The sequence below is a fragment of the Entelurus aequoreus genome, linkage group LG07, assembly GCF_033978785.1.
Source record: "Entelurus aequoreus isolate RoL-2023_Sb linkage group LG07, RoL_Eaeq_v1.1, whole genome shotgun sequence".
In the NCBI taxonomy this organism is placed as follows: domain Eukaryota; kingdom Metazoa; phylum Chordata; class Actinopteri; order Syngnathiformes; family Syngnathidae; genus Entelurus; species Entelurus aequoreus.
Genome location: NC_084737.1, coordinates 82,089,280 through 82,108,559, shown reverse-complemented (window position 1 = coordinate 82,108,559; position 19,280 = coordinate 82,089,280). Strand labels below are relative to the sequence as shown.

Below are 19,280 nucleotides of genomic sequence, written 5' to 3'. Positions count from 1 at the left end.
AGTGTATATATATTTATATGTGGTTTATATGTGGTTATAGTGTATATATATATGTATATGTGGTTATAGTGCATATATATTTATGTGGTTTATGTATATTTATATGTGGTTATAGTGTATATATATTTATATGTGGTTTATATGTGGTTTATATGTGGTTATAGTGTGTATATATATGTATATGTGGTTATAGTGCATATATATTTATGTGGTTTATGTATATTTATATGTGGTTATAGTGTATTTATATTTATATGTGGTTTGTATATAATTATATGTGGTTTATATATATTTATATGTGGTTATAGTGTATATATATTTATATCTGGTTTATATATAATTATATGTGGTTTATATATATTTATATGTGGTTATAGTGTATATATATTTATATGTGGTTTATATATATTTATCTGTGGTTATAGCGTATATACAGTATATTTATATGTGGTTATAGTGTATATATATTTATATGTGGTTTATGTATATTTATATGTGGTTATAGTGCATATATATTTATATGTGGTTATAGTGTATATATATGTATATGTGGTTATAGTGTATATATAATTATATGTGTTTACAGTATATATATATATATATATATATATATATATATATATATATATATATATATATATATATATATATATATATATATATATATATATATATATATATATATATACACTACCGTTCAAAAGTTTGGGGTCACATGTAAATGTCCTTATTTTTGAAGGAAAAGCACTGTACTTTTCAATGAAGATCACTTTAAACTAGTCTTAACTTTAAAGAAATACACTCTATACATTAATGTGGTAAATGACTATTCTAGCTGCAAATGTCTGGTTTTTGGTGCAATATCTACATAGGTGTATAGAGGCCCATTTTCAGCAACTATCACTCCAGTGTTCTAATGGTACAATGTGTTTGCTCATTGGCTCAGAAGGCTAATTGATGATTAGAAAACCCTTGTGCAATCATGTTCACACATCTGAAAACGGTTTAGCTCCTTACAGAAGCTACAAAACTGACCTTCCTTTGAGCAGATTGAGTTTCTGGAGCATCACATTTGTGGGGTCAATTAAACGCTCAAAATGGCCAGAAAAAGAGAACTTTCACCTGAAACTCCACAGTCTATTCTTGTTCTTAGAAATGAAGGCTATTCCACAAAATTGTTTGGGTGACCCCAAACTTTTGAACGGTAGTATATATATATATATATATATATATATATATATATATATATATATATATATATATATATATATATATATATATATATATATATATATATATATATATATATATATATATATATATGTGGTTATAGTGTATATATATTTATATGTGGTTATGGTGTATATATATTTATATGTGGTTATAGTGTATATATAATTTCTCATTCTGTTTTGCACACTCTTTGAGTCAACATGTGCATAGTGTCATGTACATAGTGTATATACCCCTACCCCCCATTTTTTGTATATATTGTTTTTCAAATCACCTGACATGTATACTGTGTATATGTACATCATGTATCCATTTTTTTAATGTAATTTTTTAAATACATGTTACAGGTTATACTGTATATCTTTTATTATTGAATGAACATCCTAGCAGTCAGCATCCTAATGACAGAGTGTACATTGACATTGTACAGTAAGTGATGTTTTATTATGTTTGTTGGTTCTCATGAAGTCTGCAGTGAGTAATAATCAGTGATGTTGAAGAAAAAGGCGACAGTCGGGATGCGTTTTTGAAAGTAATGCGCTGCGTATGCTTAAAATAATCAAAGTACGTAAATATTAAATGTTATGATAAATGCTTCTGTTATCATGTATCATCATGTATATAACATCCTATTGGAGGTTTTTGGAGGTTTTTAAGAGCTTTATAGGCAAAATAGGGCGAATTGCCATTTCAAATTAATTGTAATTGTGAAAAATATAGACTATTTTCCAAAAAAATGTGTTCTGTTAAACCACTAATGTTAATAAGCTGGCCGGTGGTGTTCTTATTATATGCTTTTGCTTTGAAAAATGTTACTGTGAAGAAGTATTTAAAAACGAAAAAGCTAAATTGCACAAAATTACAATTGTTGTTCATATAATTGAACAATGCACAAGTTCAGAATTGGTTGTGTGGAAATAAGACACAAATACATATTTCCATGCAGATAGCTTCCTTTATTTAGTAGAAAGATGGTGTTTCAGTTTCAAATGTGTTCCACTAACATTCAACAACTGAACAGCGTAGGAGAAAAACATATTTGATAGTCAACCCAGATACACAAAGACACCACAAAGTATAATATCTTCTCAGTACACTCGTTGTGATGAGTGAAAGACATTGTTGTAGAAGATATGATGATATGGTTTGATTAGTGACGGTAGTCACAGCACGCGTCTCTGATGCAAACGTATGGCTCTAGGCTGTCACAGGTCTCACCTTCCCATGATTCTAGAAAAAAAAAAGTTTTCAGAGTGACATGACAGTTCATCTCAACTAAATTTGATTCACTGATTATACTTATACCGGTGGTGGCGTCAGCATCAATAACCACACATTCATCCGTAGGAAGTGCTGATGGAAAGTCACTAAATTCAAAGGGTTTGCCATCAGTCCAAAGAAAGGTTCCCGCCTGGAAGTCAAAGTCACATTTGAATGAGTCACTCCTGAAGAGAACAACTGCATGCAATTGTATTTACTGCTCTTTTGTCACAATATTTGACATCTTGATTGTGTTAAAAATATTATTAGCATCGTACAGTATCATTATGAAACACTCAACTCTACACCTCCTATTGTCACGTTTTTGCCCTGATTTAGTATGGAGGATACATTTATTTGATAGGTGCCAATAAACTATTCGACTGACTACTAGACAACTTTGACATTGTTAAATGTTTTACCCCAATGGCGTCACTGAGTCCAATCCAGGCTGAATCTGCACCCGCTTCATTAACCAGGTCTTGAACGACTGAATTTTTCACCGCACTGGTGATTGAGGCCAGATTCCCACCAAGAATGTTGCAGACACTCTAATGGTAGAAACAGAGTGAAAAAGTAGATTTGATTCATTCCATCATGTAGTTGTAATCTTTTGATAAATGAACAAACAGGTGGCTCAGCAGCCCCTGGTGTATAAATATATTACGACTACATTTCATACCTCTGCATCTAGGAACATCCTTTCGTCAGCTTGGAAGATGTAACAGTGATCATCCAACTGAGTCCATCCCTCGGGACAGCAAACTTCTGCAACATAATCATTATTTTCAGAATGAATAACATAAAATAAGTCATTGTTAATTAAAAACAAAATTATCATAGCTACCAACCTTTGCTAGGACGAGACCACTGTGTAGAAGGTAAGAAGAGAGCATTTACAAATATGAAGACAGCAGACAATGAAAGAGGATAATACATGTTTATTGAAGTCAGCAGGTGAGATTTGGACTTACAGCTCCAGTCATCAGTCCACTGATCCCACAAAGGAGGAAAAACACGCGAAGAGAAAACGCCATCTGTGCAATGATAGACAAACACTGTTATATTGAACATGTCATTAAATGGAGTTCGAAAAGTCGCATTTAAAGTTGTAGTGTGTTACCTTTGGAGTTTTCAGGGCTGTTGGATGCTGAACTAAGGGACAACTAAGAGTTTCCAGGGCTGTTGGATGCTGAACTAAGGGACAACTAAGAGCCATCCTTTTATTTGCTGGATTGACGCAACCCTGGAATGATCTGTATGTTAATTATGGTCTGCAACAAGGAACTACTGAATAAAAATAGTCACAAGTTGACGTAAATAATTGGTTTAATTAGCCTATTACTTGAGCTCAGTTTCACACCCAAACAATGAAACAAAGACACCATTGTTTTCCTTGTCAAACTTTATTTTTGTATGTACAGGATGCTTCACCTTACGTGGAGACTACAATGTGGGACTATCTTGGTTGGAACTTTGCTTCAACATTGCATGGAAGTCAGTCACAGTCGTTCTCAGGATAGGCAGACCGGGGTGATGGTCTCCCTATTCATGGAGGTTGAAGGGTTTCTGTGGGAAAGTTAATTCCGGACTGCTGGAGAAAACTTTAGGACCAATAGTCAAACCTCAGTTATAGGAGGTGCATTGAGGTCTGTGTCTTGGTAATGGAACACTGAACCAGCACTTCAACTAGGTCCCTCGCTGTGCCCTGTGGGGAGTGCTCTGCTTGTATGGGGTACGTGGCTCTAGCATTCATACCCCATTCGCAGGAACTGAAGCAGAAGTCTGGTTCGCATTGTTAACATTAAGTTGAGCCTGCTCGTTGTAAAAGTTGGCCTCCACCCAGACTGCCCTTTGTCACCGATTCTGTTCATACTTTTTATGGACATGATTTCTAAGCAAATGTCTATAACGGTTCTCATTCATCCAGGTAGTTTTAATCTCAGGGCGTTCAATAGTTCGCAACTGGACTGCTTGGTTTGTCTTGGAAGACGTTTCACCACTCATCCGAGTAGGCTTCATCAGTTCGTGCTCATAGACTTAGATTGGTCAGATCAAGTCCAACGGTTGGTGCCAAAACCCCAAATATTGAATCTATCTAAGCATAGCCAAAGTGTTTAGGGTGTCAATCAATCAATCAATCAATCAATCAATCAATCAATCAATCAAAGTTTACTTTAAATGTCTCAAAGGTCTGCACAAGCCACAATGACATCCTCGGCTCAGATCCCACTGGGAACAATGTGAAAGCCTGGAAGGTTTGAGGGGCAGGGGTTGGTGGATGGGTGCTACAGGGCTGTTTTGCAGCTACACATAAATATTTGGGGATGAGACCAAGCACTTCAAAATTTGAGGCCGTGGTTCTGAGCCTGAAAATGGTGGATTGTACCCTTTAGGTTGGGTGTGAGGTCTTGCTCCAAGTAGAGGGGTTCAAGTAACTTGAGTTAGGGAAGGCTGGAGCGTGCGATCAACAGGGAAATCCTGGCAGTGTCTGCAGGAATGTCAATGCTGTACCAGACAATTGTGGTGAAGAGGGAGCTGAGCTGGAAAGCAAAGCTTTGGATTTTCCTGTCAGTCTTTGTTCCTACCCTCACTTCCTGTCACAAGCTTTGGGTAGTGACTAAAGAGCAGTAACAAGCAGTTTCCTCCGTAGGGTGGCTGGGCTTACTCTGGCGCTTAGACATCCAGTAGAGCCGGTAGCTACTCATTTTACATCAAGAGGGGCCAGTTGATGCAGCTCCGTTATCTGGTCTGGATGCCTCCTGGACACCTCCCTGGCGACTTAGGACCCATTGACTATGTTTACACTGCAGGCCAAAGTTGCCCAAATCTGATTTTTTTTCCAGCTGACTGTTTACACCGCAAATTAAATGTGATCTTTATCAAACTCCAGCATAAAAGCGCACAGGCTTAATGTGGCCTCAACGTTGAGAGCAAAGTGTGCTAGCCACTAGGCTAAAAGCCTGATCTGCCAATCCAGCTGCGATAACACTATTCGAAGCAGTCAGGGAGTGAGGTTTACCAACGTATATCTGCCGCAGCCACGGAGGCTGGCCCCCGTTACACTTGCGTCAGAGTTTGTTTAGGCGGTCCACATGTGTTTTGTGGATTTTACAAAAAAGGCCTTTGATTTTGTCCCTTGCTGTGTGCTGTTGTTGTCTGGGGTACGTAGCACATCCCATTTGGTGGAGCAGGAACCGGAGCAGGATCCTGGTTTCGTACTGTCAACATTAAGTTGAGCCTGCACATTGTGAAAGTTGGCCTTGGCCAAGGCTGCCCTTTGTCACCGATTCTGTTCATACTTTTACAGACATATTTTCTAAGCATAGCCAAAGTGTTGAGGGTTTCCAGTTGACACCAGTATATCCAATTATCTTTGGCGAACAGAACACCATGCCTTCCGTATTATGCTCTGGGCCTGTTTTGCGGCCAATGGAACTGGTGCTTTACAGAGAGTAAATGGGACAATGAAAAAGGAGGATTACCTCCAAAATCTTCAGGACAACCTAAAATCATCAGCCCGGAGGTTGGGTGTTGGGTGCAGTTGGGTGTTCCAACAGGCAATGACCCCAAACACACCTCAAAGGTGGTAAAGGAATGGCTAAATCAGGCTAGAATGAAGGTTTTAGAATGGCCTTCCCAAAGTCCTGACTTAAACGTGTGGACAATGCTGAAGAAACAAGTCCATGTCAGAAAACCAACAAATGTAGCTGAACTGCACCAATTTTGTCAAGCGGAGTGGTCAAAAATTCAAGCAGAAGCTTGTGGGTGGCTACCAAAGGCGCCTTATTGCAGGTCAACTTGCCAAGGGACATGTAAGCACATATTAACATTGCTGTATGTATACTTTTGACCCTCACATTTTCAGTAGACCCATAATAAAAGTTAAAGTACCAATGATTGTCACACACACACTAGGTGTTGTGAGATTATCCTCTGCATTTGACCCATCACCCTATAAATTCATAAAAGAAGCAAACTTCATGAATGTTTTTTGTGAGCAACAAGTATGTGCTCCAATCACTACATCACAAAAAAATAAGAGCTGTAGAAATGATTGGAAACTCAAGACAGCCATGACATGATGTTCTTTACAAGTATATGCAAACTTTTCACCACCACTGTATATATCCACCTATATTCATACTGGAGCTGTCATTGTTAACGCGTTAGCGCATGTAATAATTTTAGAAAAATATGGCGCTATCATAAATGAATGATGATTAGTCACAGTGATTGTTTTTACCAATGCTGGAAGGCAGCACACATTATGCACAGGCGGTGATCACATCACACACCAGTGATAGTTAGAGCGATGTGCTCTGCGCCCACTGCATCAAAACAAACCTTGATTGAACTTTAGATAAAACTGAGGTAACATTAATGTCCCCGAAGCCCACCCGTGTCCAAGAACGTATGTCCTGAGTTTGTAGCAATATAACAATATACTGATATGTACCAATGTGGAATAGTCTTATTACCTCCAAGTCACAGGTGGAGAAAATCCTCAGTGCTGAGCTCTGTAGAACTTGCACCTGGCTCGCTGACAACAAGCTATCCATACACTTGGGTAAAACAGAATCCATCCTGTTTGGGTCCCACATCAAACTTAAGAAAGTCAATGACTTCACCATAAAAGTAGGTGACAGTGTCATCACCAGGAAAGATGAGATCACCTACCTAGGTTCCATTCTAGAGGCTAATCTTTCCTGTGATAAAATGGCAACCAAGGTACTCAAAAAGGTCAACCAACGAACAACATTTCTCTACAGAATTTCCTCTCTGGTCAACAAAAGCACCTTGAGGATTCTGGCGGGAACTCTCGTTCAACCCTTTTTCGATTACGCATGCACCTCCTGGTACCCTAGCACCTCCAAAACCCTCAAATCTAAACTCCAAACATCTCAGAACAAGCTAGTCAGGTTACTTCTAGACCTCCACCCCAGATCCCACCTCACCCCTACCCACTTCTCTAAAGTGGGCTCGCTCAAGGTGGAGGACAGAGTTAAACAACTTGCACTGAGCCTAGTCTATAAAATCCGCTACACCTCCCTGATACCGAAGTACATGTCAAACTACTTCCTTAACGTAAATGACCGTCATAACCACAACACCAGGGGGAGCTCCACTAACCACGTTAAACCCAGATTCCGAACTAACAAAGGTCTTAACTCATTCTCTTTCTATGCCACATCAATGTGGAATGCGCTCCCAACAGGTATAAAAGAAAGGGCATCTCTATCCTCCTTCAAAACCGCAATAAAAGTTCACCTCCCGGCAACTTCAACCCTAAACTAACACCCTCCCCGGATTGCTAATAATCAAATGTAAACAATCAAATGCAGCTACGTTTTCTTTTTCTTATGCCTTCTGATCTCTCTCTCTCTCTCTCTCTCTCTCTCTCTCTCTCTCTCTCTCTCTCTCTCTCTCTCTCTCTCTCTATGTCCACTACTTGATGTCCATATTCCCCCCCCCCCCTCCACACCCCTGATTGTAAATAATGTAAATAATTCAATGTGATTATCTTGTGTGATGACTGTATTATGATGATAGTATATATGATAGTATATATCTGTATCATGAATCAATTTAAGTGGACCCCGACTTAAACAAGTTGAAAAACTTATTCGGGTGTTACCATTTAGTGGTCAATTGTACGGAATATGTACTTCACTGTGCAACCTACTAATAAAAGTCTCAATCAATCAATCAAAACCAAATCCCTTGACCCGGACACACACAATGGAGTTGTAAACTTTGTGCTTTTCCAAGTTTTGTTTTGTTGTGTAGAATGGCGTCTGGAGCACAATAGTTCGATATGTCTGGGAACGTGACCGACGTATAATCCTTGATATCACTTGACATATATTTTTTCAATAGACTATAGGGATCTATTTCATGCATAGTTGTAATTTTGGTCGTATCTGTTTTAAAAAAAAATGTACTCAGATAGTTTGCGAGCTGCTTGCTGTACAACAGCCATCTTGTCTTGGTTGACCACCACTGGTTTACACTTCCGGGAAGAAGTCCTGTGACGGAATACAAGCAATAGCAGGAGAAAAACCCACGCAAGCACGGGGAGAACATGCAAACTCTACTTAAAGGAGCCAGCAGGGATTCGTGCTGACATGCTAACCACGAAGCCACAGTGCAGCCTGGATCCTTTCCACACTTTGACAAGTATCAGTTTGAACAAAAAATATACCAAGGCTAAAATCAGAAAGGAATGAAGTTTGTTTGCTTGTCTTTTGAAGATGGGCTTATAAAACCTGCTTGTAGACAGTAAAGGGTGATGTACTGTCATTCAGATGTCTTTTCTCAGCACATCAAATCCGAGAAGAGCCCATAGATCTGGTTTGGGCAGAAAGTTTGCCAACTTCTGTCTTTCACATTGTGCACTTCCAGCAGCTGAGTCAGAGCTCTCAACAATGGCTGAGATGTGATGCCATCACAATCAAAATGCTTCCGACAAAAACACTGGATTTTTTAAGGTAGTTACATGAAGTTTATTTTTTTATAGGATACCATTCAGAATCCTTTCAACAAAACCACTAAAACTTGATCTCATGGTTCCTTTTAAATAGGACAAGAAAAGACTTGGCAAAAGTTGGTACTGAAAACGTCCCTTTGGCAAAACCACAGTCAAGGTGAGGTTGGTGTCAATTTGCAGAAAAAACAAACAAAAGGATTGTTCGTAGGAGTATACAGGTGCACTTTAATCAATAGGAAACATGTTGTGGTATGACTGCTGTTGTTCTGTTGTATTGTCTTGTTGTAATTATTATTGTAATTTTGTTTGTGTTGCCCTCTTTGTCAGGTCGCTCTTGAAAAAGAGATTTTAATCTCAAAGAGTCTTTACCTGCTTAAATAAAGGAAATTGATTGATTGATTGACTACACACAGTATGTTTAATTTGCGGTCTTATGCTTGTGCTGTCACGTGTTACTGAGTGTTCCAAAAGGCCTCAAAAACATTTGATTTCTGACAATAAAGAATCAGAATCTGAATAGAAGGCATCCTCCCCATAGGGCGTACACCCTCAGGAAGGAGATTATTACAATAACTGTAAGGCCTATGATTGGGAAGGGAATGTGTCTTCTTCTTGCTTCAAAGTTTATTCAGTTCAAGTGACTCGAGGGCAGGGATTCTCAAAGATCCATATTAGTATAGTATATACATTTCTTTTGTTTTGGAAAACTGCTTTGCTTGCGTAATTTTCTGCAACGACGGGCCCATTTGTTCTTCTGATTGACTCTAACCACACAATAACTTGTGTACCATCAGACTATCATACTGTATACCTATCAGTAGCCAACAGTCTGCCCGCCCTGCTGTCAGTGTTTCACAGCAGGCAGGTATGCTCAATAAAAAAACTTTTAAATACAGTAAATATTTAATCCGGTTTCCATGAATAATATCACACCCCTTGTTTTTAACATTAAAAACATGTATTGATGTACAGTGTTCCTTCACCACTTTGTGGTTCATGTATTGCGGTCTGGGTGCATGGTAGATTTTAAAGTACCATTGAGTATTGTCACCCCACACTTTGGTTGTTTGAGTTCATGTTTGTAAAACACCACCATCTTGTGGACACATTTGTTCATTGCAGGTATTCTGTTTATCTCGAATGATATTAGTAATAAGTAAGTAAGCAAGGCCATAACCAGGAATTGACAAATAACAATGTCAAACAACCAAAATCAAAATACTAATCCCTCTCTCTTTCTCTCTCTCTTGCTCTCTCTCTCTCCCCCTCCTTCATATCAACATGTAGAAACATTTAAAATAGAATTACATAATTGAATCAACAAAACTTAAGCAGCTCAAGTAAAATTATGGGTTCAATATTGTACTTTGGTATTTTGTTAAATTAAGGCCAAATAAATTCCTTTATGATTGCCATAGAAAACCGCTGTGGTCAATAAATATTCCTTCACATTCTGGAGCCTTGAAAAAAATGAATAAAAACTACCAGTTTAAATGGTAGGTGTCATGATCCGTGGTCCGGATCATGTTTTTGTTATGTTCTGTTAGTTTTGGACTCCCTCAGTTCCTGTTTTTGTGCACCGTTGTTTGTTACCATGGTTACTATTTATTTCCACCTGCCTCTGATTAGTGTTTGCCCGCTCACCTGCTTCGCGAGCACTAATCAGAGGCATTATTTAAGCTTGCCTTTGCCAGTCAGTCGTCCTGGCGTCACTGTTTGCCTCATGCCTTGCCACGTAAGTCTTGTTAGTTTCATGCCACAGTTCCCGCAGTATTCCATGTCCATAGTTTATGCTAAGTGTTTGCTACACGCAACTGCTACGTGATTATTCCTGTCTCTAGTCTATGCTAAGTGTTAGCCCTAGCATCCAGTGCGATCGGCACTTTTTTCCTTCGTCTTGTTGTTTCTGTTTTTGGTGCTTCTTTGATTTTCGTGGAATAAATCATGTTTTTACCTGCACGTCTTGTCCGGAGTAGTCCGTCTTTCTTCCTGGGAGAACGACCCTCAGTAAGCTGCAACCCCGCCGTGACAGTAGGTATTTCAGTATAGACACATAATAACATAGGGCCCTCTAGTATTGACATTTGTGTGTGGATTGGAGTAGTTCTCGTGGAAGAAAGGGCAATAAAATCAGACCTCGGTATGCAAAGGTGATGGCCCTATCCGCGAGAAGAGACTACATGTTTAGCTTAATGCCAACATTTAAGTTACGACCGGCATTTGTTGTTTTTCCAAACACTTACACACAAACATCCCCTTTATGGTCAGGATGCGCTCTCCTGACCCAGCACACACACACACACACGGACAGGAAGTAGGAATATAAAAGCTGATGGTTTGGCTTCTCCAAGTTAGGAGTGCCTTATTTTTGACTTGACCTCCTCCAGGAACTGCAGTCCTGTATAATGACGCTTGCTTGTTATAAAGCAACTTTGTGTTCAGTACAGCGTCTCCGACGTCTCTTTTGATCCAGCACCTGTTGCCCTTCTGCCCGGGAGAAGGTGACAAGACCCGAAATACACACCATTTTGGCGTCACAAAATGAGCTGCAGCATTGCTTCGACGTTCACGGACGGGCAGCGTGTGCCGGCATCGACTCGCTCACTCAGCCGGCAAAAATCAGATGAGTTTTTTTACTCACATTTGAGAGACAGAGTTGGCCTCATGTACTCGCTGTGCAGACACATCGGGGCAGGCTAAAAATAGAACCATGTGTGGGTCTGGTCGGCATGTGTGATGGACTAAACCATAACGTCGCCTTAACAGTTTAACTTTAACGCACAGACAGAAAAGAGAAGCCGTCCCCTTTCTAAGAATCGGTAAGACAGAGGTTTGACTTTGAGTTTGAGTTTATTTCGAACATGCATGCATACAACATGATACATCACACATGCATGCATACAACATGATACATCACACATGCATGCATACAACATGATACGTCACACATGCATGCATACAACATGATACATCACACATGCATGCATACAACATGATACATCACACATGCATGCATACAACATGATACATCACACATGCATGCATACAACATGATACATCACACATGCATGCATACAACATGATACATCACACATGCATGCATACAACATGATACATCACACATGCATGCATACAACATGATACATCACACATGCATGCATACAACATGATACATCACACATGCATGCATACAACATGATACATCACACATGCATGCATACAACATGATACGTCACACATGCATGCATACAACATGATACGTCACACATGCATGCATACAACATGATACATCACACATGCATGCATACAACATGATACGTCACACATGCATGCATACAACATGATACATCACACATGCATGCATACAACATGATACATCACACATGCATGCATACAACATGATACATCACACATGCATGCATAGAACATGATGCATCACACATGCATGCATACAGCATGATACATGACACATGCAAGCATACAACATGATACATCACACATGCATGCATACAACATGATACATCACACATGCATGCATACAACATGATACATCACACATGCATGCATACAACATGATACATCACACATGCATGCATACAACATGATACATCACACATGCATGCATACAGCATGATACATCACACATGCAAGCATACAACATGATACATCACACATGCATGCATACAACATGATACATCACACATGCAGGCATACAACATGATACATCACACATGCATGCATACAACATGATACATCACACATGCATGCATACAACATGATACATCACACATGCAGGCATACAACATGATACATCACACATGCATGCATACAACATGATACATCACACATGCATGCATACAACATGATACATCACACATGCATGCATACAACATGATACACCACACATGCGTGCATACAACATGATACATCACACATGCGTGCATACAACATGATACATCACACATGCGTGCATACAACATGATACATCACACATGCATGCATACAACATGATACATCACACATGCAAGCATACAACATGATACATCACACATGCATGCATACAACATGATACATCACACATGCATACATACAACATGATACATCACACATGCATACATACAACATGATACATCACACATGCAAGCATACAACATGATACATCACACATGCAGGCATACAACATGATACATCACACATGCAGGCATACAACATGATGCATCACACATGCATGCATACAACATGATACATCACACATGCATGCATACAACATGATACATCACACATGCAAGCATACAACATGATACATCACACATGCATGCATACAACATGATACATCCCACATGCATGCATGCAACATGATACATCACACATGCATGCATACAACATGATACATCACACATGCATGCATACAACATGATACATCACACATGCATGCATACAACATGATACATCACACATGCACGCATACAACATGATACATCACACATGCATGCATACAACATGAAACATCACACATGCATGCATACAACATGATACATCACACATGCAAGCATACAACATGATACATCACACATGCATGCATACAACATGATACATCACACATGCATGCATACAACATGATACATCACACATGCACGCATACAACATGATACATCACACATGCATGCATACAACATGATACATCACACATGCATGCATACAACATGAAACATCACACATGCATGCATACAACATGATACATCACACATGCATGCATACAACATGATACATCACAATTTCCAGTTTGTCTTTCATCTGTAAGTGCAAGTTAAAACTCTCCTATTCAAGGCGAAAACCGTTTATCAACAACACCCAGAAACGCCGTCGGCTTCGCTGGGCCTGAGCTCATCTAAGATGGACTGATGCAAAGTGGAAAAGTGTTCTATGGTCTGACGAGTCCACATTTCAAATTGTTTTTGGAAACTGTGGACGTCGTGTCCTCCGGACCAAAGAGGAAAAGAACCATCCGGATTGTTATAGGCGCAAAGTGTAAAAGGCAGCATGTGTGATGGTATGGGGGTGTATTAGTGGCCAAGACATGGGTAACTTACACATCTGTGAAGGCACCATTAATGCTGAAAGGTACATACAGCTTTTGGAGCAACATATGTTGCCATCCAAGCAACGTTAACATGGACGCCCCTGCTTATTTCCGCAAGACAATGCCAAGCCACGTGTTACATCAACGTGGCTTCATAGTAAAAGAGTGCGGGTACTAGACTGGCCTGCCTGTAGTCCAGACCTGTCTCCCATTGAAAATGTGTTTGGCATTATGAAGCCTAAAATAGCACAAGGGAGACCCCCGGACTGTTGAACAACTTAAGCTGTACATCAAGCAAGAATGGGAAATAATTCCACCTGAGAAGCTTCAAAAATGTGTCTCCTCAGTTCCCAAACCTTTACTGAGTGTTGTTAAAAGGAAAGGCCATGTAACACAGTGGTGAACATGCCCTTTCCCAACTACTTTGGCACGTGTTGCAGCCATGAAATTCTAAGTTAATTATTATTTGCAAAAAATATATAAAGTTTACGAGTTTGAACATTAAATATGTTGTCTTTGTAGTGCATTCAACTGAATATGGCTTGAAAAGGATTTGCAAATCATTGTATTCCGTTTATATTTACATCTAACACAATTTCCCAACTCATATGGAAACAGGGTTTGTACAGAAGTGCATGGAGGATGTTAGTGTGATCAAGAACATCCCCACATGGGTCAACGAGAAATGCTGGATGAACAGTGACGTACGTGCAATGCTGAAGGCTCGGAACAACAACCAGAGCCAACCTAAACCGTGCTATTAGGGTTGCAAAGCGTGCTCACGGTCAGATAGTGCAGGACTTCTTCGAGAACCCCACGAACACTAGACTAATGTGGCAGGGCATACATGTCATCACGGACTATAAAGCTACCCCCCGCCCCTGTGACAACAGCATCAGCTTTCTCAACGACCTAAACAACCACTTTGCAAGGTTTGAGGCACTTACACTCCGGCGAGGAAATCCATCCCTCGCCCTGATGAGCAGCCACTCAACCTGGACACAGCGGATGTCCGGAGAACCCTGAGGAAAGTGAAACCCCGGAAAGCACCGGGACCTGATGACAATCCGGGCAAGGTTCTTAAGGGATGTGCAGACCAGCTGGCTGGGGTTCTCACAACCATCTTCAACACCTCGCTGACCCAGGCTGTGGTACCATCATGTTTAAAGACGGCCACAATAATTCCAGTGCCTAAAAAACCCACAATCTCCTCCCTATATGATTATCGCCCCGTGGCACTTACTCCCATCATAATGAAGTGATTCGAGAGGCTGGTAAAGGAATACATTGTCTCCAGACTTCCCCTCACATTTCACCCATACCAGTTTGCTTATCGCCCTAATCGCTCCACAGAGGACGCCATCTCCTCTGCACTCCACCTGAGCTTAGAACATCTGGAAGGAAAGGACACACACCTGCGGATGTTGTTTCTGGACTTCAGCTCAGCGTTCAACACCATCATCCCGCAGCACTTGGTGAGCAAACTGGCCCCCCTTGGATTCAGTACCCCCCTATGCAACTGGCTGCTTGACTTCCTCACAGACAGACCGCAGTCTGTGAGAGTGGGCAACAACACCTCCAGTGCCATCTCCCTGAGCACCGGCTCCCCCCAGGGCTGCGTCCTGAGTCCGCTGCTGTTCACGTTGATGACCCATGACTGCTGCGCCAGGTCCACTACTAACCACATTGTGAAGTATGCGGCGACACAACAGTAGTGAGCCTCATCTGTGACAACAACGACATGGACTACAAAGAGGAGGTGAAATATCTGGTTGACTGGTGCAGAACCAACAACCTGGTCCTGAACAAGACCAAGGAGATCATCGTCGACTTCAGGAAGCACCAGTCCAGCCACACTCCACTCTTCATCAACAGCACAGCGGGGGAGATAGTAAGCAGCACCAAGTTCCTGGGGGTGCAGATAACTGTTGGATGCTGAACTAAGGGACAACTAAGAGTTTTCAGGGCTGTTGGATGCTGAACTAAGGGACAACTAAGAGTTTTCAGGGCTGTTGGATGCTGAACTAAGGGACAACTAAGAGTTTTCAGGGCTGTTGGATGCTGAACTAAGGGACAACTGTCTTGTCTGTGTGGTCATGTTTTGTTTTAGTCATGTTCGGTTTTGTTTTTGGACTTTGTGTGCACTTTTATTTGTCACCATAGCAACCATTAGTTTCACCTGGTTCACATCGTCATGTCACGCACCTGTTTCACGTTTTGAGTCACGCACCTGTTTTCACTAATCATGTCACTATTATTTAAACCGATTGTTGCCAGGAAGTCTCCCTGGCGACATCACACTCCTGCCACTCTGTTTCATGCTCAGTTCACGCTGCTTGTTTCATAGCTTCCATGCCAAGTAAGTTTTTGTTTATTAATGCCACAGTTAGTGTTTTTGTTTCATTGTTCATAGTTTCTGCCTTTGTGCAAGTTTTGTGTTTATAGCCAAGTTTTGTACTTCCGCCCTTGTGCGCGCCTTTTGTTTATTCCTTTTTATTGTCATTAAAATAAATCATGTACCCACCTCCAAGCCATGTCCGGTCCAAATAATTTGCACCTCGGGAGAACAAACCACGCCAATGTTCAAGTCCTGACAACAACTAAGAGCCATCCTTTTATTTACTGGCTTGACGCAGCCCTGGAATGATCTGTATGTTAATTATGGACAGGTGTCTGCAACAAGGAACTACTGAATAAAAAATAGTCACAAGTTGACGTAAATAATTGGTTTAATTAGCCTATTAACTTGAGCTCAGTTTCACACCCAAACAATGAAACAAAGACACCATTGTTTTCCTTGACAAACTTTTTTTTTTGTATGTACAGGATGCTTCACCTTACGTGGAGACTACAATGTGGGACTATCTTGGTTGGAACTTTGCTTCAACATTGCATGGAAGTCAGTCACAGTCGTTCTCAGGATTGGCAGACCGGGGTGATGGTCTCCCTATTCATGAAGGTTGAAGGGTTTCTGTGGGAAAGTTAATTCTAGACTGCTGGAGAAAACTTTAGGACCATTAGTCAAACCTCAGTTATAGGAGGTGCATTGAGGTCTGTGTCTTGGTAATGGAACACTGAACCAGCACTTCAACTAGGTCCCTCGCTGTGCCCTGTGGGGAGTGCTCTGCTTGTATGGGGTACGTGGCTCTAGCATTCATACCCCATTCGCAGGAACCGAAGCAGAAGCCTGGTACGCATTGTTAACATTAAGTCGAGCCTGCTCGTGGTAAAAGTTGGCCTCCACCCAGACTGCCCTTTGTCACCGATTCTGTTCATACTTTTTATGGACATGATTTCTAAGCGGGGAAAAGAGGACGTATGGTCAGGCTAGAATATCTCTAAGTTAAGAAACTCGGCTTCAGCTCTACCATGATGTCTTGTTAGTAAACACAGACACACACACCCCCCTCCCCACACCCACACACACCCACACACACACACACACACGCACACACACACGCACACACACACACACACACACAGACACACACACGCACACACACACACACAGCGCCTCTTCTCTTGTCCTCGTTGTGACACAGGAAGAATCAGAAGGACGACACTGCAACTCTCCAATAAAACACACTCAGATCTTCTGTTTTTAGCCGATACTACATAAAAAAAAAAACATAAAATAACGCAGTAGCGCATCATGTAGTAATGGTAACTGAGTTACTGAATATAAAAAAAAAATAACGCATTAGACTACTAGTTACCGCCGAAACTAACAGCGTTACAGTAACGCGTTATAAAGTCCCAACACTGGTAATCACTCACACAAAGGGTGATGTAATGTCATTCAGATGTCTTTTCTCAGCACATCAAATCCGAGAAGAGCCCATAGATCTGGTTTGGGCAGAAAGTTTGCCAACTTCTGTCTTTCACATTGTGCACTTCCAGCAGCTGAGTCAGAGCTCTCAACAATGGCTGAGATGTGATGCCATCACAATCAAAATGCTTCCGACAAAAACACTGGATTTTTTAAGGTAGATACTTGAAGTTTATTTTTTAATAGGATCCATCCATCCATCTTCAACCGCTTATCCGGAATCGGGTCGCGGGGACAACAGCTCCAGCAAAGACCCCCAGACTTCCCTCTCCAGAGCAACATTTGCGACTTCCTCCTGGGGAATCCCGAAGCGTTCCCAGGCCAGAGAGGAGATGTAATCCCCCCATCTGGTCCTTGGCCTGCCGGGGGGCCTCCTCCCAGTGGGACGTGCAACGAGGACCTCCCTAGGGAGACGCTCGTGAGGCATCCGCACGAGATGCCCGAACCACCTAAGCTGGCTCCTTTCCAAGCGAAGGAGCAGCGGCTCTACTCCGAGTCTCTCTCGGGTGACTGCACTTCTCACCCTATCTCTAAGGGAGATGCCAGCCACCCTTCTGAGGAAACTCATTTCGGCCGCTTGTATCCGCGATCTTATTCTTTCGGTCATTACCCACACTTCATGACCATAGGTGAGAGTAGGAATGTAGATAGCTCGGTAGACCGAGAGCTTTGCCTTCTGACTCAGCTCCCGTTTCGTCACAACAGTGCGGCAGAGAGACTGCAATACTGCCCCAGCTGCTCCGATTCTCCGGCTGATTTCCTTCTCCATCTTTCCCTCACTCGTGAACAAGACCCCGAGATACTTAAACTCCTCCACCTGGGACAGAGTCCTGTCCCCTACCCGGACTGTACAAACCATTGGTTTCCTGCTGAGAACCATGGCCTCAGATTTGGAGATGCTGATCCTCATTCCAGCCGCTGAACACTCGGCTGCGAACCGATCCAGTGAGAGCTGAAGGTCACGAACCGAAGGTGCCATCAGGACCACATCATCTGCAAACAGCAGTGACGCAACCTTTAGCCCCCCGAGACGTATACCCTCTCCGCCATGGCCACGACTCCGCCTAGAAATCCTGTCCATGAAAATCACAAACAGGATAGGTGACAGAGCGCAGCCCTGGCGGAGACCAACCCCCACTGGAAACGGATCCGACTTATATCCAAGCACCCGGACACAACTCTCGCTTTGGTTGTACAGAGATTGGATGGCCCTTAGCAGGGTTCCCCTCACTCCGTACTCCCTCAGCACCTCCCACAAGATCTCCCGAGGGACGCGGTCATACGCCTTCTCCAAATCCACAAAACACATGTAGACTGGATAGGCATACTCCCAGGCCCTCTCCAGGATTCCCGCAAGCGTAAAGAGTTGGTCAGTTGTTCCACGACCA

At 41.6% G+C, this 19,280-nt stretch overlaps 1 protein-coding gene across 1 annotated transcript; it reads right to left on the bottom strand.

Annotated features, from left to right (window-relative positions):
• Positions 1–2,168: 2,168 nt before the first annotated feature.
• LOC133653223 (type-2 ice-structuring protein-like) lies at positions 2,169–3,735 on the bottom strand. Its single transcript, XM_062052299.1, has 7 exons — positions 3,617–3,735; positions 3,468–3,530; positions 3,345–3,363; positions 3,176–3,261; positions 2,916–3,044; positions 2,539–2,644; positions 2,169–2,463 (listed from the first exon to the last, which is right to left on the bottom strand). The coding sequence occupies exons 1-7, from the start codon at positions 3,710–3,712 to the stop codon at positions 2,384–2,386; spliced, it is 579 nt and encodes a 192-aa protein (XP_061908283.1). The 5' UTR covers positions 3,713–3,735; the 3' UTR covers positions 2,169–2,383.
• Positions 3,736–19,280: the final 15,545 nt, after the last annotated feature.

Bases quoted from the DNA above. Each gene is read 5' to 3' on its own strand.
- LOC133653223 (XM_062052299.1), bottom strand. From the start codon at position 3,712: ATGGCTCTTAGTTGTCCCTTAGTTCAGCATCCAACAGCCCTGGAAACT. The intron at 3,045-3,175 runs GTATGAAATGTA...TTCTACCATTAG, and splicing joins GGATGTTCCTAGATGCAGAG to AGTGTCTGCAACATTCTTGG. The intron at 2,464-2,538 runs GTATAAGTATAA...TTTTTTTTCTAG, and splicing joins TGATGCTGACGCCACCACCG to AATCATGGGAAGGTGAGACC.